Source organism: Periplaneta americana, chromosome 9, assembly GCF_040183065.1.
Source record: "Periplaneta americana isolate PAMFEO1 chromosome 9, P.americana_PAMFEO1_priV1, whole genome shotgun sequence".
In the NCBI taxonomy this organism is placed as follows: Eukaryota; Metazoa; Arthropoda; class Insecta; order Blattodea; family Blattidae; genus Periplaneta; species Periplaneta americana.
This window is the reverse complement of record NC_091125.1, coordinates 109,460,024-109,482,214: the sequence shown is the minus strand read 5'-3', so window position 1 is coordinate 109,482,214 and position 22,191 is coordinate 109,460,024. Positions and strand designations below refer to the sequence as shown.

The following is a 22,191-nucleotide window of genomic DNA, read 5'->3' as shown; positions in this document are numbered from 1 at the left end:
AATCCTGAAGACGAGCAGGTGCTTTACTAGATCGCGAAGAAGCTCTCGTGCAGGTCTCATCATTTGGCTGATCCAATCCCTGGGACTGATCGTCATTCCACTGAAGAGCAATGGGGATACTCGGGAGTATTAACTTGCTATGTAATATCGCTGCTATTTTTCTCACTGCTGCCTCCTTTCCTTTACCGTTCAAATGTAAGCCATGTCTAGTGAAATTGTCTCTATTTAAGTCTATTTCATTTACCTTTACATGATTGTACACTTTTAGTCTCTTTTTCAGTTTCCTATTGAAATTTACAACCTCACTGTTGACACATGATGTTGTAGGAAGGTCATGTCTATGTAGAGCGTTCATTACTATGATATTGGTTTGGTCATTTCTTTCCACAAATTGTTGTAGATGACGTAGTCCATTGTCTGTGTTGTTCCTGGCTATATCATTGGAACCTCCCCAGATCACTACCGTGTCTTTTTTGGTCATTTTCTTCATCTCTTCTTTTGCAGAAGTTGTTATAACGTCCAGGCACATACCAGGCTTTACTAAACCACTCACTTCCGTATATTTATTCACGTGTAACCTTAGCTCAGATGCACACCCTCTGGCATGACTATCACCTATTACCAGTATTTTATGTTTTTTACGTGTGCTAAAATTAGGCCTACTGGAACTGGTTTGCTTCACTGCTTTCGCTGCTATTGGCCTACTTCCTTCTCCATCAACTTTTTTCCCTTCTTCACTCATCTGATGCCGTTCTTCGTATTGTAGAGGAGTAAATCTATTACTTGTGGGTATATTTTCCACAAGGCTGGTGCGAATATTTCTACCTCTTTTTCGATCAGGTTGAGACCAAGTTTCAACAGTGGAAACATTATGCCTAGGCGCCATTGTGTGGGCTTGGTTGGTAGCTATTTGGTTTGCATTTTCTTGGAGAATCCGTATAATTTCCCACGCAGTCTTCAATTCAGCGGAAACTTTGCACAATTCCAATTGTAAGAATGCACAAGACGTACACTGATGATCTTGATTACCTTCAATATTACGATTATTCCTGTAAGCACAAGTACACGCAATCTGACTGGCCGCCATTTTTTCCGGTAGTGTATACCAGATGCGCTCTGAATAAAAGTTGAATTTCGAACACTACCATAGTGAAAGGTGGAGTTTTTTTAAATAAAGGTGTCAGTACATATTTTGTAAAAAGTCCATTTACAATTTAAAAATAAATAACTTTCCATAATAATAGATGCAGATCTGTCAGGGCATTAAAATTCTTTCTTTTTTCCTTTTCTTAATATGGGGGGGGGGGGCGGGGGGGGGAAGCTTGAACCTTCCTTCCCCGTGGGTGCGCCACTGTTTCTTTTTCTCTTGTACAGAGGAGAGACCCGAAAGCTAACACTGAGCCTGAGACTTATTGTTCTTACCACTCTTATTCTGTGAATGATTGGGTAGCCGAATGGCCATGCTCTCGTACAGACCCAGAAACAAAACTTGGCCACCTGAATGTTTCAAGTTCCAGTTATAACTTACTGCGCATGCTCAGTGCTTACTGAGGTGGCCAAAATTCTGTTTCTGAGTCTGTACAAGTACAGCATGCCACATTGTGAACTTAACCTGGGCTATGGTATGGATGATGATGATGATGATGATGATGATGATGATGATGATGATGATGATGATGATTTGTTAATTAATGATGTCGAAGTGAGTCCGAGGTCCAATGCCGAAAGTTACCCAGCAATTTTGCTGCAGTTGGTTGAGGGAAAATCACGGAAAAAACCCCAACCAGGCAACTTATACCAACCAGGATTTGAACACGGGCCCATTCATTTCACGGTCAAACGTACTAAACGTTACTCCACAGTGGTGGACTGCGCCACTGTTACTGCATGGTTAAGCATCTGCATAGTAGAATTGGTATTTTCCATTTTCCAGTCAACAATATGGCCTATGTGAATGAAATAAAGTAATGGATCAAGAACATCTCACTAAATGCTCTTCTCTACAAACCAAGGAGCCATTTATGTAATGTAATGCAGTGGGAGAGGACGAGTTTATCACGTTATAAGAATATATTTGTCTTCCATAAAAGAATGGTTCTCTCTAGTTTCATTTTTAATCCGCTTTCATTTTCTAGGTTATGAACCTATTTATGGAGTAAGTAAGTCCTGCGCCATGGCATTGTGGTCTAAGGTATCCTGCCTAGGACTCGCATTACAGAATGCACGCTGGTTCGAGTCCTCATGGGGGAAGAAATTTTCTCATGAAATTTCTGCCAGTGTATGGGACTGGTTCCCACCCATCATCGTGATGCACTTGGGGAGCTATGATAGATAGCGAAATCCGGTTGCAAAAGCCAGCTATAAAGGCTAGGGGGATCATCGTGCTAACCACACGATACCTCTTTTCTGGTTGGATGATCGTCCATCTCTGTTTCGGCATGTGAATGTGAGGCCAGCAGCTGGCTGGTCGGTCTGGGCTCTCTAGGGCTATGGCACCATGGATTGTTATTATTATTATTATTATTATTATTATTATTATTATTATTATTATTATTATTATTATTATTATTATTATTATTATTCTTTCAGCTTGAGCTTCTCTTTCAAAGGGACATTATTTGCTGTAATCCTCAAATTTATGTTTGAATTCACTCTTGAAATGTGTTCTTCAATTCATTATCCATTTACTAATGCATTGAATGCCACATTGCTGTCGTATATACTGGTTCCTGGTGTGATCAGTTCTTCCTTTTCTTGTTATTTTTCTTAATGTGTTTATCTCAGCTGCTTATAGCACTTGTCTTGTTTTCGAACTGTCAGCTCTGTTTTCTACTGTTTAAGTAAAGTTAGGTCGTACCAATGCCTGGTATATTACTACCCCTCGATTCTATTTTGAGATATATATTGTGCTACATTGTATGATTTAGAGATCATGACAATCTTGAATTTTAATTATTATTTTATGTTTCATCTCAATTTGCAATAAGTGTTTGAATGTCACAGTCTATTCTGTTAATTTATCAGTATCTGCTTACATTTTGTCATAGCTTTTGTTTCTCTTGTTTAAAATTCTCATGCGAGATCTTGACAAACAAGTACAGTGATCTTTGAAGATTTTCTTCATTGCATAACCTTTCTACCCAGTGCTGTCATGGAGACCATACGGGGCCATACATCATATGGGAAAAAGAAAATTTTGTCTAAATGGAGCCATACGGCATATGGGTGCAGAGATCTGTACAGATCTTAGATCATCTCTTCCTGTTCCTAATCTATTTTGTTTGATGTTCATAAACAAAAAATGTCCATCTCTGCAGCACTGGAATCCAGAATTATATAAAATAATGGTTGAAAAACAAGAAGTGCTGCAAATACACACTCCAAGATTCATTGAGACAAGTGTGCATCTACGGTGGTGCTACATGGTGTATTCTTTAAATCTAACTTGTTGTACAACTAAAATGTAAAGCAAAATAATTTATTTACTTCTTCTTGAATATTAAAAAAATCATTAAATGACAGTCGGAAAGATAGAGAGAGGAGAGTAAAATATATTTCAAGGGAGAAAACAAGGGGTGGGGCATATGGCCAAGAAAAAAATTACCATGACAGCACTGTTTCTACCATTAACTGTTTTAATAATCTCATTCAACATCAGACTAAACATTCAGCTGAATAAATTGTCTTGCACGACACCTTTCTGTGTTAGAAAATTGAAAGAGAATTTACCATTGTATGTAATTGTAATAAGGTGCCTGTGTTTAAATTTCAAATTAATGCATTCAGTCTAATAGGGACAGTGTTTCTTTTTAAAATTTTGAATACTATTTTCAGTCCCAGTCCATTGAAAGCCTTTTAATCTAATGTTATAATTTATACGAATCTAGAAAGTCACCAGAACAAACATTAAAGTATAAAATGAAAGGCAGAAAGAATATTGGATGAACCAAAACAAGATGTACTGATGAAATCTGAAGAGTCTCCAGGTTTAATCGATGTTAGTTCTCACTGCTCGTGGGGAGAGAGGGGGTGGTGGTGGCAGTAGTTATAAATATTTTACTTCCTGAGGTATGTTATAAATATTCTAATGCAACAGTTATACAGTGACATCAAAAACTTGTTCCTTACATTTTTATTGTACCTTATTTTTTGACTATACAATGCAAGGTTTGCTTAATGGTAAGTTTTAGTTGCCATGGTAATATTTTACACTGCATAGGTACAATCAGGACATAGTTAAAAATGCAAGGAAAAAGGTATTGATGTCACTTTAGATTATCAAGTGTGGACAGTTAACCTGAAAACTAGGCCTTTTATACTGTCGTACTCAACAAGTGATCGCTGCTGTTGAATACTGCATTTCCTTCCATACCAAATGAACGAAGACATTCCTCGTATGATGGAGGAGCTGAAAATCAAAAGAGAAAATTTAGAACTTTTATTCTTCCATGAAGGAATCTGAAAAGCACAAGTGTGAATATCTCATTCTATTAGTAAATATACTTCAGGATTGATTGCTCTTGGGGAAAGAGGTATTACCAGTAGGCCTACATCTCCATTGCCAAGGCGACCTCACTGCGTGACCTATCACGTTCTTGCTGTGACCATGGTGTTGAGCAGTAGTGTTGAGCATGACTGATTGAAATTTTTAACATTTCTATGAATTACAGCTTCTGTTTAAAATAAGGCTACTCTTGCTATTTATCATTTTGTCTTAAATCCGCAGTTTCAAATTCTGCCAAGAATGACATAAATCACATTGTGACAGACTATTTCCAGTTGATCTGTACACAGGTCCACCAGTTGTCCCTGGTTGCCTAATGGTTGTTATGCAATTTTCAGACAAGTTACATTTTTTACAACAATATTTTTTCAGCCTCTGTAAAAGTTTATGTTTTTAACTTTTCAGAGAGCAATTCCTTAAGGAGTTATGTACACCATTGGCTGTCTAAATTTAGTAATTTAAAAAACATTATTACGTCCTAACCTGAATTCCTTTTATTCTGAAATTTAGTGTAGCGTTTATACAATTCTTCTACATCATTAAACGAATTTTAAAATTAAAAATAAATTTACCTTTAGGCCTAACAGTTTGTGGTTAATTACTTTTTCCCAAATAGCTCATATAATTTTCAAAAATTTGTAATGACTTTGCTTTCATTTTATTCACAATTAATGTCTTAACAAACTTGACCTCAATCTTTCAATACATAAATGAAAAATATTTTTTCCTGACTTTTTTCTGGATGAACTAAAATTTTCAATTTATTTTTTTGCACAAAAAATTATAAAATAGGAACTAAAGACATAACACTGATAAAGGTTAGTTTTGTCCTTCTCTATTAAATATACAAGATTGCAAAATTTCATTGAATTACGGTATCTAAAAAAATTGGAGTTATCAGGGAAAATGTAAGTTACAGGAAATGAGCAACAAACTTACCAAAGATGTGTATTGCTGACTGACATGTCTTCTCACGTTTTAAATCATAAGTTGAAAAGTAATGGTAATATTTAAACAATTTTTTTTCACTAAACTAAAGAGGAAAGTCCATTTAATGAACAAAAAAATAAATAAAAAACAAATATTTTTTTTGAGCCTCAATGGTTTACATAACCTTTAATATGTATATAATATAACATTACCTTCTTAAAATACATACTTTTTAAAAATTATTTCACAGTTAATGATTGAAAACATGTAGGCCCAATAGTAGATTAATACAGGGTGACCCAGTGGGATATGACGGTTTTTAGAACGCTGCCGTTTCTAGCGGTTTTGTGTGGGGGAAACACGATTAGTTGCTATGTAACCTTCATAACATGCATTTTTGATTTTCAGTGTACTTCACGACATTATGGCGAACTGGACGGTGGCAGAACGTGTCTTCACAGTGACTGCATTTATAGAGTCAAAATCCATCACGCACGTCCAAAGACGATTTCAACTTCATTTTAATGTCCCACGGCATGGAAGAGTACCTTCACGTAACACTATACTGAAGTGGTTGCGTAAATTTAATGAGACCGTCAGTCTGCGTAATGAGTTCGTTGGTAGTGCAAGAAGAGTCTGCACGCTGGAAAACATCGAGAGAGTACAGGAAGCAGTGATCAGAAGTCCACAGCATTCTGCAAGGCGGCAGGCAGTTGCATTGAATTTATCGCGCACAAGTGTTTGCCGTATTCTGCACGAGGACCTAAAATTCCATCCGTATAAAATTCAAATGGTGAATTGTGTGCGTGATGCTGATAAACCTGCTCGGTTGGCATTTTGCAGACAGTTTCTTGCAATCTTGAATGCAGATCCAGGCATGCTTAACAAACTAATTTTGTCGGACGAGGCACACTTTCACCTGTCTGGAGCAGTTAACAAACAGAATTTCCGGTACTGGAGTGACAGCTAACCAGAGGCAGTGCACGAAAAATCATTGCATAGCCCCAAAGTTACAGTGTGGTGTGGCGTTTCTGCCTTCGGTATTATCGGCCCACATTTTTTTGAAGAACATGGTCAGTCTGTGACCATCAATGCACAGCGATACCAAGCAATACTGACAATGCTAGAACTGCCCGATATGGAGGATGCTGAGTTATGGTTCCAGCAGGATGGCGCCACAGCGCACACTGCTCGTGAAACAATGAACTGTCTGCGAGTCATGTTTCCTGGACGCATAATTTCAAGGTTTGGAGACGTAGCCTGGCAGCCGCGATCTCCTGATCTCACAATACCCGATTATTTTCTATGAGGGTTTTTAAAAAGTAAGGTGTACTGCAATAAGCCACGCACCACTATGCAGTTAAAAGAAAACATCCAAAATGAAATTAGAGCAATTGATGCTGGTTTATTGCAGCAAGTTATGATGAGCTTCCAGCACACATTGCAAGAGTGTGTAGAATGTCATGGAGGCTACTTAAAAAATGTAATATTTAAGAAATAATTACAGATTTGTAAATTGTAATGTTGCAGAATTTTCCTGTATAAGCGTCATCTTTCAATTCCACTTAAATATCCCACAACAAGGCAATAAAAACCGTCATATCCCACTGGGTCACTCTGTATATGTTTAAAACATTGCTTAAATTTAAAAAAAAAATCAATATCTTTACAAAATCTTGGGTTAAAATGTAGAATAGAAAAGTCTAATAGACACATACAAATGTGATACCTATTTCTGATTCTCACAATTTGTAAGGAAATATTTCTGAAATATTATCTGTCAAATTTAACATTTTCCAGAGAGTGCGTACCGGTACCATAGCACTTTCAAGGCTCGTGCACTAAGTAGCTCCAAATTTCCAGAATTGGCTTAGTGTTCTCGGTCTCATATTTTCTACAGATGACAGTGTACTATCACGAGATGTTGATTTGCAGACATATATGTATACAAAACCAGTAAATTTGCCTAGAGCCTCTTCATTCAATGATAAGCTCCTTTTATTAATCTTATACCCGAATTTACTATTCTTCTTTTTTCTAAGGGAACCTGTAATAAGCATATTGTTGTTCCCCCAGAATCGACCACTCTAGATCCAGTTTAAACCTCCGAATATTGGATTAAGATACTCAAACTGATGGCAATCTCAGCCCATCACTTGGATATTTCGGAACTGATACTCAAGTCGTCAGTGTTGAAAAACGATGCACTCACTACTGGTATTTGGCTAATAGTCTTGTAAGATCAAAACTGCTATAAAATAAATAAACATCTAGTTGTTAAACTACGTAATTTGTTGTCTACATGCTGACAAACTAGTGTGATTGAAAATAGCAATGATTTCTATTTACCATACCGGTGCCTATGTAATATTCTATACCCTATGTAGCCTATAGCGAAATACTCAATAGACCTACCAATCTCTTCTTTTACATCTCTTTATGTCTTGTAGGCCTACTACTCACGTGTTTCAGGTGATGTAGCGTTTGTCCTTTGATGAGGAGGAGATCTGAGAGTTTCTGCCATTCTTGGAGGAGTTAGTCTTTGTGTAGTCATAGTTCCATTTCTAATTTCTAAAACGAAAAAAAAGTATTATAAAATGTTGAAAGTTTGCTTTAACCTTTTCGATATATTTCAAAAGTTTAAATGTGACAGTTCTTCAAATTGAATTCAGACGACCACATGTATCAAACAAGAACATCAAGTCATATCCATCTGTCCACTCATAGAATAACCACAAGTCTTAAAAGTATTTTACATAGAGGCTTAAATATGTATAATAAAATTCCAAGCTCCATAATAAGTAGTAAACAAAAGAAGTTTAAAAGCATGGTCAACAGGTTGCTGCTGCATCCTATGCCATATACTGTAGAGGAATTTATGTCTTTAGACCTTGCATGAAAGTGCCTACTAATGTGTAATTGTGAAGGCATATAGGTCGTTATTGCTGTTAACATTATTATTATTATTATTATTATTATTATTATTATTATTATTATTGTTTTTATACTATCTTAGATACAGTTCTTCTTAAATCATATCAGCAGATGTCCTGCAATAACAAAGCTACAAATTCATAAATATATCTATAGTATAATCAGAAACTAGATTAAGACTTAGAAATAAGATTGACGAAGCCATGATTTGTAAAGATCTTTATGGTGAATAAATTACTATTATTATTACTATTCTTACGTCGTAGCAATATTTTATAGTGAGTGTTGTGATATATTTTGAATAGTAGTCCTACTATTAAAAGAGGAAGGAAAAATTTATGAGAATTAAAAACTTACAAAACTAATTCGTTATAAATTAAGATATTACTGGCCTTTTCAATAATGCTGTCTTTATTTAATTAAATATTTGTTAATTTAAAGATGGATAAAAGTGGTAGATATTAAAGAGAAAATAATATCAGCATAAGGCATTTTTTACTACATTCTTTATTTTACAGTGGAGGAATCTTAGCAATCTACGTAAATTGTCTGGTCCTACAAAATTTATCTGTTATGGTAACAATGGTTATTAGAGGAGAAAAATTCGCTCTGGCACTGGAGATTGAACCCGAGTCTTTGGTTCTACATACCAAGTGCTCTAACCAATGAGCTACACCAAAGTTGCTAACCAATGGCAGGTGTAGTCCTCCAAACAGTTTGTAGGTTGTATGTATGTGATATAACCACCATAAGATACAAATATGTTGTCTATATTCAAAAGGGTATCCTTTTTTCTACATTACTCTTCCATATTAGAGAGCAAGAGAGTTTATTGTCAAGAACTCAGCATTAGTTATCAACAACAATAACTATGATAATAATTTTAATGTTGATATATTTTGCTAGTCCCTGTGTTATGAAAGCAGTTTTATTGATGAAATCAACATAAAACAATATATTCTTAAAGGAACTTACGGTGTTGTGGAGTGTGTGGAAAGTTTCTTCCCATCTGATGACATGGAATTGACATTAATCTAGGTATTTCTACTGCTGGATTTCCTGGTGAATAATGAAAAATCTGCGCCATTTGTAGCGGAACTGTCCCAATCATAATAGGAAGAGTGTTTATTACAACCCCATAATAAACACCAAGTGATAATTTCACCTGAAATAAATACATATGCTGAAAGATTTTTCACATACCGGCATGTATTTTTTACTTTGTCATTATTGGAAGTATTTTGATACTGCAGAAGAATAGATTTCGAGATTTTTTCGGAAATGCAAATTTTGAGCATCCCTGATACTGCAGCAATGATGAAATAACATCAGTTACAGCTAAAATCTAGGAGAGACTGCCCTCAGCTGCTTTATCCATCACAAATCTGATAAAATATCCGGACTTTCGTAGTTTGAGGTGCAGGTATGGATGAATTACATAAACAAAATTTCTATTGAAATAGTATTAATATTACCGTATGCATTTTATTTATCGCCCAATTCCGAATACTGGTTTTCCATTTAACTCACAAGCCAAATGTTAATGAGCTCATGTCGAAACCTCCCCTCAAACTGCGCACATTCTTAGATCTCCGCAGCAGATATAAAAATAAAAAATTAACTGCCCATACTAACTGTAAGGTCACTAAATTAAAGCTTGAATAAAAAGTTATCAAAAATTGAGTTGTCAGATGGCGCATTATGTTTTGTGCACGATATTACGTCACATGTCACGTGACGGGTACGAGTTCATGGAGGATGACAACTCAACTAATCTCACAAAATATGCACCATTGTTTCTTAATGCAACATTCCAAGTAGGTTCCTACACTTTTATTGTTAGTATGGGCAGCTATTTTTTTTTATATTTATGTATATGCTGTTGAGATCTACTTTTGTGCGCTGTTTAAGGAGAGAACTCGGCATAAACTCATAAACAGTTCCCTTGTTAGAAGATTTTTTCTATTGAAATACATTGATTATAGGGAACACTTCTCTATTATTTTGTGATTACGAGTATAGAATTCATTTATTATTAACATTGATGGAAGGTTAAATTCATGTTGAACGCAGAATAACTCTATTCTGGATAATTTATGTTTTATATCTTCAATCGAATAATGTAAGAATTTACAATAATAAATAATATTGTACGAAGCAAACTACCAGTACCGTTATTTTTTTGGGCAGGACACAATCATTTTATAACTTTTTGTTCATTTTTATCTTGGTTTATTTTCATTTTATTCCTTCATTGTCTTTTTTACTATTTACCATTATTTATTTACTGTTACCTGTTTACTTACAGTACCGTACTCATTTATTCAGTTTATTTGTTTATTTACCGATAGTTATTAGTTTGTTTTGTTCATTCATTCATTCATTCATTTATTAAAGGAAAATATTATAGAAAATATTTAGACCTGTCTGTGACCAAGGGACTTGGAGAATTAGAAGAAACTCAGAATTACAAACTTCATACAAGAATGCTAATATTATCATTGACATAAAAATTAGGAAATTGGAATGATTGGGCCACATAATCAGGATGGACAACATCCGAATCCCTAAAATATTATTAGATACTAAACCAGTGGTAAAAGAAGAGTCAAAAGACCTAAACTATGATGGCTGTAAGATGTTCAGAATGATCTTACAAATGCAGGAATAAAGGGATGGAGACAAAGGGTTCTGGAAAGAGAGAATTGGTCAGCTCTTCTTAAGGAGGATAAGGCTAAACTGAAAGAGCAGTAGCATCACCAGGTTATTCCAACGATATATGGCTAGAATGGCATGGACATGGAAAATCAGAATCCTGTGAACCTCTTTACACCAAATTAATAATTATGGCCTTGTCAAGTATTTATTTCATATTAGTAAGAGAACGATTTGCTATAGTACACGACTATGAAACAAGGAACAAGTTGAACATAGAAATTCCAAATATTAGACTTACCGTACTGGTACTGTAATAAAAAAAGCCAATAGCTACAAAACATAAGTATTGAATCATTTAATGTATTAAATCTCTCAGCAATGTTAGTCTCTGAACAAAGGTTCAAAACAGTAATTAAAAATGGTAAAAAAAGAGGTGTTTTACTTGTATACAAATTTGCTAGATTCAAATAAATCTGTCTTTTAGGCCAGAATTTTATTATTTATTATGTGAGTGTCATTATTTTACATTTTTTTTTATTGTAACTTGAATTGTAAAATATGTATGTTGAACTTTTTTTTATGTAATGTATTGTATTTTGTAATGCTGAATCACTGAATAAATATGAATATTAATATATTCCTTTTATATCTATTCGGAAACTCGGAACTCAATTGTTTTGCTAATAAGCAAAAACCATTTGTTGTTGAAGGAAAACAAAAACATTAAAATTTCTAATTTTTATGCATGTCAGACCGAATGAAGATATCTCCAACAGTACCGGTAACATTCATTTTCTAATTTTACATAACTCACCTTTAGTATATACTCCCTCTTTATTAATTTACAGACACGCAACATCGTTGGAGGAACTCTTGGCACCAATATGTTGCCATACCATTTGTTGGAATGAATTCTAGCAAAATCCATCTTGCACAGAATTGTTCTGTCTATCCTTAAATCGTTGTTCGAATGGTAGGTGATAAACTGCAAACAGACAAATTTAACTGTAATGGATTCGTTTTTGCAAAAAACAAAAATTAAATATTCTGCACTGACGATGGGGTGGATATGGGTGTGTAAGAGTGGAGGTGGGTAGAGCTGTAGACAGAACGAATTCTCGGATGCTACATATATTTAGCTACCGGTACTTTTCTATATAGTTGTTGAAACATTTGCCATAGTAGGAGATAAGTTTCTGTAGACCATCCTCATAGAGGTATGACGCCTTATATGACAAGCATTCTTGGACTTCTGTGTTCACTTCATCGTGGATGTTGAAATGCATGCTGTCTGCTGGCGTTATTTTGCTTCACGACAATGCGAGACCCCATACTGCTGCTCAAATGCAAGCTCTAGTCTAATCTTTTTGGATGGCAGCAAGTGGATCACCTCCAAACAGTCCAGGTCTAGTGCTGACAGACTACCATATCTTTTTCCACCTGAAGAGGTTCCTTGCTGGAAAGCAAGTCAACACTGAAGACGAAGCAAAAACAGCAGTTCAGGAATGCATGTCATCTCAGGTAGCGGACTTCTATGAGAAGGGTCTACAGAAACTTGTCTCTCGTTATGGCACAGGTTTCAATAACAACGACAACTACATAGAAAAGTAGGTAAATGTATGTAGAATCTGAGAAAAATAACGTACCCAAAATGTTTCGTAGCTAGTTCATGTTTTATTGCAAAACAGTCCTTACTTTAAAAATATAGTTCTCGTACACAGCACGACAAAAACAACTTTTTGTACACTGGGATGCTGAATAAAAAAAAATCTAACCAAAAAACCGCAGGAATATAAACTTTTTTTTTAAATCCTCACTAGTAGTGTGGCAACATGTAAATTAAATATTTACAGGACATTAGGAAGACCAGAATTAGTAAATGGAATTGAGATCTGAACAATGCAAACAGCAGATAAAAATATAAATTATCAGAAATAAAATCCACGAGGGAAAATTGTAGTTTTACACTTCTAGACCTGAAATAAAATCAGAACACTTGAGACAAGCTTGAAGTTCAACCAGTTTCAAAATTGACACAAAAATATTACCGGTACCGGCAGTAGAAGTGAAAATAAAACTGCTCTAAGAACACAATGGAAGAATGAAACCAAACAGAATTCCAAAACAAATTCTACAAATCAAATCAAAATTGGAGGAACGTAAAAAAACTATCTAAAGATTGTTTGGAACAAGACTAGGTCAAGTGGCTCAATACATGACGGATGGTTAGGATTATGATGATGATGATGGTGGTTGTGACGACGAAGATGATGATGATGATGATAATGGTATTTTCTTTAATTTTCTGCAATGGAGCAGACTCAAATCCTCTACGCTGTAACCATAAGGTCTATCGTCCTCTGGTCCCTCTTAGGAGGTAGAGTTGTTATTCCATGGAGTTGCAGTCTTGGATATAATATAAAAGAGATGGTCAGACAATGTTCTAGCAGTTCTCAAACTGAAAGACCAATCTTAACTGAGGAATAATCGAGTTTTTCTCTAGGCATCCCCAGTGTTATTCACTAGTCCATGGAGCATTACAGAAGGAAAGTTGTATCTGACTGGGCGTGGCCATGTCTATCTGTTGTCATTGAGGCTCATGCGCCATCTTGTGTCATAATAATTTCCATTTGGTTTATCAAGCATTTTAATGCAAATAAAAAGGCATAGTAAACAAATACATCTACCAATACTAACCTTCATAAGTTTTCCTCCTACTTTTGAAACTGATATATCACAGTCATTTTCAAACTGCACTGATACAGGAATGAATTCCCCTGGTACATAGTAATTTGCTGGTATTTGTGTTTCGAGAGTTACACTTCTTGATTTGCAAAAACATATTAAGATGTCTTGAGTATGCCTGGTCTTTATTGGAATCTGAAAAATCACACAGTGAAATATCCTCTTCAATATAAATTACTTCCAGAATGATTTTCTTTTATTGTCTCTATCCGTGGTCAGCTAATACTAATACTAAAGTACATGCAATTCTACTGACCTAAAAGAATTGAAATTCATTTCTGAAGTGGAGGTAGCTTATCAGTGATGAGAATTCTTATCCTCTCTCCTCATAATGACTAGCAGAAATAAATTTTGAGAGGAGCCATATCTCCAACATGAGATCCCCGAATTTACTTCCTTTCCGAATTAAATTATGTTGTTCTTATGTTATTCTTAAATATCCGTAGTCCACACCCAGATTTGAATTCACGACTTTAGAGTCTAACAGTGAAAGAAATAACCCCTAGATTACCGCCGATAATTCTTAATTTGAAGATACAATTCATTTTCCCATTATTCTTCTTGTTTCCCATTATTTAATAATATTACCAGTACCTGACTGAATGCTTCTTCAAAGCTTGACATGTGCTAACGAGTTCAGTAACTCTTTTCTTTCATTTTGACATAACCAAAGTTGGATCTTCGAATTAATAAAGGGTTTATTATCTTGAAATATTTTAGAAGAATATTAACATTGATTTTTTCCATTATAATCCCTTTTGTTGATTTACAGGAAAGAGGTTATAGTTTATTACCGGTATTTGATTTTGGTACTGGTACTTTCCTTGTTAACATATCAGACTTCTTACTATAAATAATTTATTCTAAAGTAGGTTGAAATCCACTTTTGTGCTACAATTTTACCTGCTGGTAATATAAAAATTGGAAATTTATCCTTTGAAATGGGAGGTGGAAAAATTCAAATATCTTGAAGCAACAGTACTGTAACAAATATAAATGACACTTGGGAGGAAATTAAACGCAGAGTAAATATGGGAAATGCCTGTATTTAATCGATTGAGAAGCTTTTGTCATCCAGTCTGCTCTCAAAAAAACTGAAAGTTAGAATTTATAAAACAGTTATATTACTGGTTGTTCTGTATGGTTGTGAAACTTGGACTCTCACTTTGAGAGAGAACATAAGTTAAGGATGTTTGAGAATAAGGTGCTTAGGAAAATATTTGGGGTTAAGAGGGATGAAGTTACAGGGGAATGGAGAAAGTTACACAATGCAGAACTGTATGCATTGTATTCTTCACCTGACATAATTAGAAACATTAAATCCAGACTTTGAGATGAGCAGGGCATGTAACACATATATGGGCGAATCCAGAAATGCATACAGAATGTTAGTTGGGAGGCCGAGGGAAAAAGATCTTTGGGGAGACCGAGACGTAGATGGGAGGGCAATATTAAAATAGATTTGAGGGAGATGGGACATGATGGTGGAGACTGGATTAATCTTGCTCAGGATACGGACCAATGGCAGGCTTATGCTAGGGTGCCAATGAACTCCGGGTTCTCTAAAAGCTATAAGTAAGTAAGGTAGTGTTTTAAATTGATGAATTAGGTTTTTTTGTACCAGTATTTCTCTAGTTTGTTCCACCTTGGATACTATTACTTCAATAACAGCCCATAAATCAGAAGTATGACATTATTATTACATTTTTGGAGTTAAGTCTTAAAGAAATGTGTAGATGGCTTCAATCACTCCATTAAAATGTACGACGTTGTTGTAAAAATATTATCTAAATCCTTATAAATTGTTTCAGATACTGGGTGTGAATTATCATTAGTTACACTCATTTTTTAGAACAGAGGTTATGAAAACATCAAAACTAGAATTTCTTGCACTTTTTCGACTTTCATGGCTTGCACATGGGATACGTCTATCTCTCTTTACTAGTTCATTTTGTTCTCTTAACGCAAAACTAGAAAATGCAAAAAAATGTATATTCTTTTTTTACATATCTATTCAGGAAGTGGAATTCAGAGATCTTTAGTATGAAGTTTATGACTTACTGAATTTTGTGGATAGTCAGACAGATTTCCATGGGAAAGGACAGTAAAATGAGCAGTGGCAATTTCATATGGTCTTCCAGGTCTTATGACTGTAGCTGTGACTGTATAACGTATATAAGCACGTTCTGTCTCGAATGAAGGAGGCAGATGGTAGGGCAGCTTCATCCTGAATTGGAAAACATGATTTCCAGGTTGAAGAATTTCTGTGTAACCTGCAAGTAACATAACAATACAGTATTAATACCAATATTACATATTTGATGTTTGGATGCAACTTCTTACATGCTAGAAAAAGTATATTATATTGTTAAGTTTCGAAGTATGATAATTATCTTGAATTATGTTAGCCTTACTAGCTTCCTTCTCTGGTTACATCATCACTTGTTAATTAATTAATTCCTAGAAAATTCTGCGTGAGATGGTATTCATTAAAATAAATATTTATAAATATTGATTTTGTTTTAGTTGATATTTAATTGATTTTCTATTAAAATCGTCAGTGTCTGTCACATTAAAATTAAGACATCCTTGTCAAGTCCAACTGATGTCTCCTTATATTATCAGTTATCACATAAAGCATGCACTTGTAACCGGACTCAAATGATAAAGTGACTAGTCACTGCACAAAAGTACAACCTTTATAGTCCATCGATTCGTTACTTTTCTACAGGCAACAAGAGACATAATTTATTATATTGTCACTTACCAGCACGACCAAATACATGAAACTGCTTCTCAAAGTATTTTTCTATGTTCCCATGGGTCTCATCTCCATCCAAATGACAATTTCCTTCTCCTTTTATAACGATTACAATGCCTGCAGGGAACAGATTTTTTTTATCATTAGTGCATTATAGATCAATAGACCTATGGCGTTTCATTTGGTTTGATGATCATTATTTACGTAGTTTTCACACGAAACTAACAAAACAGTAAAAGTTCATCTATATAAGAAGTCAAGTTCCATTAAAATCTTCGTTTGATAATGCAATAAAATGTTTCATTATAAGAGCTTATATAATTATCTTTCTGAATAACTTGGTTTGTAATGTTTGCGTCACCATTTCTGGCGTGTGAAATAAGTACTAGTGTTTTACCTTTGCCACAGTCAGTCTAACAACTGTGTTTGACAAATGGCTAATGTGACGTGTATAGGAATGGTACCATTCTCAGCTGCACTAGCAACATGCTCATAAACTGGGCATTATATTCTAGGACACTTGCCAAAAATGCTGGCGCCAGCTGTAGAAATGGAGAGTACCAGTACTACAATTGTAAATATATTGAATAGAAAAGTAAAAAGAGGAAGAGAAGTTAAAGAAGGTGAAAAAAAGAAAGGAGAGTTAAAATGAGGTGGAAAAGAAGGGGAGAATAGGAGGAAGAAATGATGTGGGGAAGGTGGAGAAGAAGGCGAAACGAAAGAAGTTGAAAAAGAAGGAAAAACAATAAGTAGAGAAGAGGAAAACGAGAAGAAGAAACAGAGGAGAGGAAGAAGAGGTAGAATGAGAATAAAAGAGAAATAAAGAGGAAGGAAAGTAGAAAAAACAAAGGAGAAAAGAAAAAGAAGAAGAAAAGGAGAAGGAAGAGAAAGAGGAAGGAAAGAAATTGAGAGACGGAAAAAAATTAAGAAAAGGAAAGGTCGTGCAAAATAAGGGGATGGCCTATAAAGGTTGTATGTGGGAACTGCACCAGAATTAATTTCCCTGCTTGTGGGTCAAGACGACAATAGTCCTTTTGTTGCGGGTTGATAAAACCATCACTGTGGGCCAGCATCCACGTGTATGTGCTATGCACAGTGACCCATAATGGTGGATAAATGGGTCCTGAGGTTTAAGCCACTTCTGTGATGACTATAACTTCCTGGAATGTGTGAGTGTGTGTCTTTAGTCTGTCTTTCACCTAAGGTGGTAGAGATTAATCCACCTTGATTAATTTGCTGAGTTGTCGTGTCAGATTAGTGACAGGATAAGTTCCAAGGGTTTTTGGGATTGTGTGGTGGGTCCTTCCTGAAGAGGGAGTGTTTTCTTGGGCGCAAAACATTCCTGGTAGCTACATCTGGTGTCTCTTCATAGTCTCTATATGGGGCTCCATGGTGGATGAAAGCCAGAATGATGGAAGTTACATATATCCAAAGTGAATAAATACCAAATATTAAAAAAGGATGCGTCCTCAGATACTACTTTACAATTATTTGAACAGCAGAAAGAGCAGTACCTAGCAACGATAATGGACGCCTCGTCTCTTGACAACAAACTTCACTACGAATATTACCATATTCTCTGCACCCCACCCCAAAGCCTGGCTTTGGAGTTTAACCTATAGTGGAGGTACAGAGGAAAGATAAATACGATTGTTTTCACTTTTCCAGGGCTAACTTCTGTAATTTTATCATTAAACGACACTATTAATTGCGTGCAGCTCCTCTACTGGCTTCCATCATGAAGCCTGCAAGATAATTACAAAGAATCTCTTGGTCAATCACTGATTATTAACATTAATTTACAATGAAAATGAAATGCATAGTTTTATTTTTAAATGTTCTACATGCTATAGTATAAGATTTAGGGTTTTTAGGTCAAAACGACTAGGAAATTTGACACTTGGAAATTACTCGGCAAATCTTTGCACTTGTCGAATAGAATTTGTAAGAACATGAGAAACGTAAACGCTTTTATTGTGCAGAAATCCTCATTCCAATCAAAGTATCACAAAAAAAAAAAAAAAAAAAAATTCTAGTTTCATACAGACTGCCAGACCCAACAGGAAACTTAACTGCCTTATACCTTTTATAATCACTGGGCAAGTTCAATTGTATTTACCAGTATCCTGTTTTATCTTAATGTTATCTCTGGCCTTCTTCTTAGACAATGTACACAGTGCGAGAAAATACAAAGGGGGTATGGAAAGGTCCTATCTTACTAATGTTAAATATGCATACATATAATTTTCTTTTTCTCAGAGACTGTCAGGATTAGAATCTTGAAAAAAAAAATGAGTTGGATAATGTATCTTTCTGATTGCTTGAACATAGGCTTGTTTAAAAATATTAATTATTTCCAAAATTATATATATATATATATATATATATATATATATATATACATATATTTTAATTTTTACATTTTTCAATGATTGTAAAACCCTAACTTCTTTGAAATGCAAAAAATAAAAAAAATACCCAGGATGAAATATTATGTTCAAGGCCTCAATAATTCTATCCTTAAGTTTGAACCAATTCAGACAAATAGATCCTGAGAAAAAGAAAATTTTATTAGAAAAATATACCTACAACTTACAGGAAACGGGCTTCAAAGTTTGTCAATGCATTCCAGCACCATATGATGTTTGTCAGCATCCTCCTCATCTTCACTTTGAGTACCGTAATATATGTGTATCACATATCATCTGCAGCACATATAAGGATGACCTTCAAATTTATACAGCTAAATCTCTAAACCCTGATGATGGGGCATCAGGAACAGGCTATTAGGCCTATATTCCAAAATACCAAGAAAGTTACTTCATCCTCCTCCGCCTTGACACTGAATTGCTAGCTATTGATGCTGTTCTTCAGTGTGTTACTCAAATTTCCGAAAAACCTATTTGCATTCGCGGAACAGATTTTTCTTGCATTCACTTTTAACTCGGCAAAGGTGTACTTTCTGAGCATAAAATAACTGATGTAGATATGAAACTCACCTTTCACTTTCTTTGGCTTTTCATTTACCACCCAAAGTCCTCCAGATAAAATATCTCCACTGAAGTACTTGCATCGCGTATTGTTAAACATAATTTTCAGAACCTTGAGTCCCATATTCAATTTTTTTTATTTCCAGATACCTTCGTAAAAATTCTGTGATGACTGTGAAATATCAGCTCTGATGAAACACCTAAAAATCAATAAAAATTATTGAATAGCAAGATGTGTGAAAAAAGTTGATTGTCAATGTTTTCTCACGATATGATGGATCAAACAGACAAACGCCATTCAGAGGGAAGAATTACAATGCAGCTTAGTTTTTCTGTCTGTATTGCGTAAAACTTTCCCAAGGGACACATGCAGGCGCGGATCTATAGGAAGGCCCTGGGCCCCTCATGTCGCTTCACTAACTTTTTTTTTTCTAAATACATAATATTAATGTTGTTATGTTTCCGTGCTATAAATTAACTACAATTTTATTTAATCAACAATGCATTTATGCAGGTATAGTTCTTGGGCGTAGGTGGCGCAGTCGGTAGAATGCTGGCCTTCTGTGTCCGAGGTTGAGGGTTCGATCCCGACCCAGGTCGACGCTTGAATGCGACAGGCTCATGTCAGTAGATTTACTGGTAAGTAAAATAACTCCTACGGGACAAAATTCCGGCACACCGGCGACGCTAATATAACCTCGGCAGTTGCGAGTGTCGTTAAATAAAACATAATTTACAATTGTCTTGGAATTAGCTGTGAGTTTTTTTCTCCCTTTGTCTTTCATCACGAAGACTGTTTCTTTTTACAAGGTCTTTGACAAAGTACAAAGTCTGCCTTTTCTATCTTCCATAGTTACAATGCTACGTAACAATGGATAAATCGTAAGACTTTAATATATTGATAAATGCAAGAAAAAAAATTTAAGATTAGAAATTAAATATACATTGATTGAAACATATTAAGACTGCTTATTAGTAATTTCATTTCGCCGACTTGTTTTGTTCTCTATCGACAGTGAATGCTTAAATGGTTTGAAATAATATTAGAATATGAAATGCTGTCGTACAATGACGTTGATTCGCGCAAATAATATGCAATGAAGCAAGAGCAGATTTTTATTTGACTTCAACATGCTACAATAACGCAGTTTAAGAAGGGTTTACGAAGGGTTTGGTTGTGTTTCATAGTGTTACTGTATATTATATATTCGAGTAAAAATATATCGTGCCGAAACGGATATTTGAGACAAATTTAATTCAATTAAAAAGTTATCAATTGAAGACCTGAATAGACAAACATCCTAAGTCCATTGAAGTAAGAAAACTATACAGGATTGCCATATATGTAAGAGTATTTAAATACATATTGATATGATTAAAAAACAGGCTCAGAGTCGGACTCGAGATATTCTTTTTTTTTTTATAGGATGGTAGCATATGCAAAACGCAACATGTCAGGTAAAACGTCAAATTCGGTAAATTTTGGACTTTGGGCGTTTGTCAATTCAGATATTAAATTTTATACGTATAGTCTAAATTTTTTTTAGACGTTCATAATAAGTGTTACCCTTCTACAATTTTGCCAAGTAAAACTTACCGCGATAAAACTAATAAATATTAACACGTCGACGTAAATGATTGTGAAGTATTGATTAAATGCACTGATTTGGTTAGTAATTAGCTTGTTATGAGATATACAACACATGGTTATATTACTACAAAAGAAAAACATTAATTGAAGGGTTCAGAACCATAGTGGGCCAAGCGCCATTTACTAAAACCGTAAAAAACAAGGTTTAAAATGAAGTTATTACCATAATTCAATAGGAACATACTGTAGCCTATAGCAAGTAATATAAAGTATACACATTCAAACTCAATGATATGTCAATCTTCATTAAACTATGGTATTCACTTAACTTTAACCCTTGCTTTCTCCGTTTTTAATAAATGGAGCTTGGCCCACTATGGCTCTGAACCCTTCAATTAATATTAGGTATTCTCAAAAGTTTTTTTCCCATAACTTTGTTTCGGTCAATTCATAGGGATCTCGTTGAAACGCAATCTAAATTGATGGAGGTGTCGACAGACTATGTCCTTAGAAACACAAGAAATGCTAACAAATCACAGCTGCTGGCTAGTGACTGCTCTTCCAGTTTGACGGATACAGCCGCATTCTCTAAAACAGACTGTCTTCCTGAGCGTAGTTTATCTTCAAGGCTTGGATCTCCATCATTGAATAGCTTAGAACAGTTTGATACATACATACTAATGACCACTCTTACATCATTCACATATTTCTTCAGCTGCTAATTTTTCACTTAAGCTTTTTTTTTTAATTAACGCAGAAGCACTCGAATTGCTATTGGGTCGTCGCACTTTTCAAATGAGAAACCTGAAGATAATGGGCACTATAACATAATTACTGCAAATAGATATGCAGTTAAATGTTTCTTGAAATGTGTTTCAAAACAATACGTACCAACAACAAACATAGATAAATCTTTACAGGAAAATACTTTTGAGACGATTTAGTAGGGTCGGATATTGTAAGAAAATAGTTTTCCGAATAAAATACATCAATTTTAAAATTAAATTCGATTTTATGGTGTTATTGTATTTCAATATTTCCGTAAAGGAAGATGGAAAATATCACATTGCATTACATT

At 34.8% G+C, this 22,191-nt stretch overlaps 1 protein-coding gene across 1 annotated transcript; it reads right to left on the bottom strand.

Annotated features, from left to right (window-relative positions):
- Positions 1-4,069: 4,069 nt before the first annotated feature.
- LOC138706380 (arrestin domain-containing protein 17-like) lies at positions 4,070-22,160 on the bottom strand. Its single transcript, XM_069835587.1, has 8 exons — positions 19,532-22,160; positions 16,539-16,649; positions 15,833-16,044; positions 13,724-13,906; positions 11,841-12,011; positions 9,344-9,533; positions 7,898-8,005; positions 4,070-4,408 (listed from the first exon to the last, which is right to left on the bottom strand). Exons 1-8 carry the CDS (start codon positions 19,644-19,646, stop codon positions 4,314-4,316), a joined length of 1,185 nt encoding a protein of 394 aa, XP_069691688.1. The 5' UTR covers positions 19,647-22,160; the 3' UTR covers positions 4,070-4,313.
- Positions 22,161-22,191: the final 31 nt, after the last annotated feature.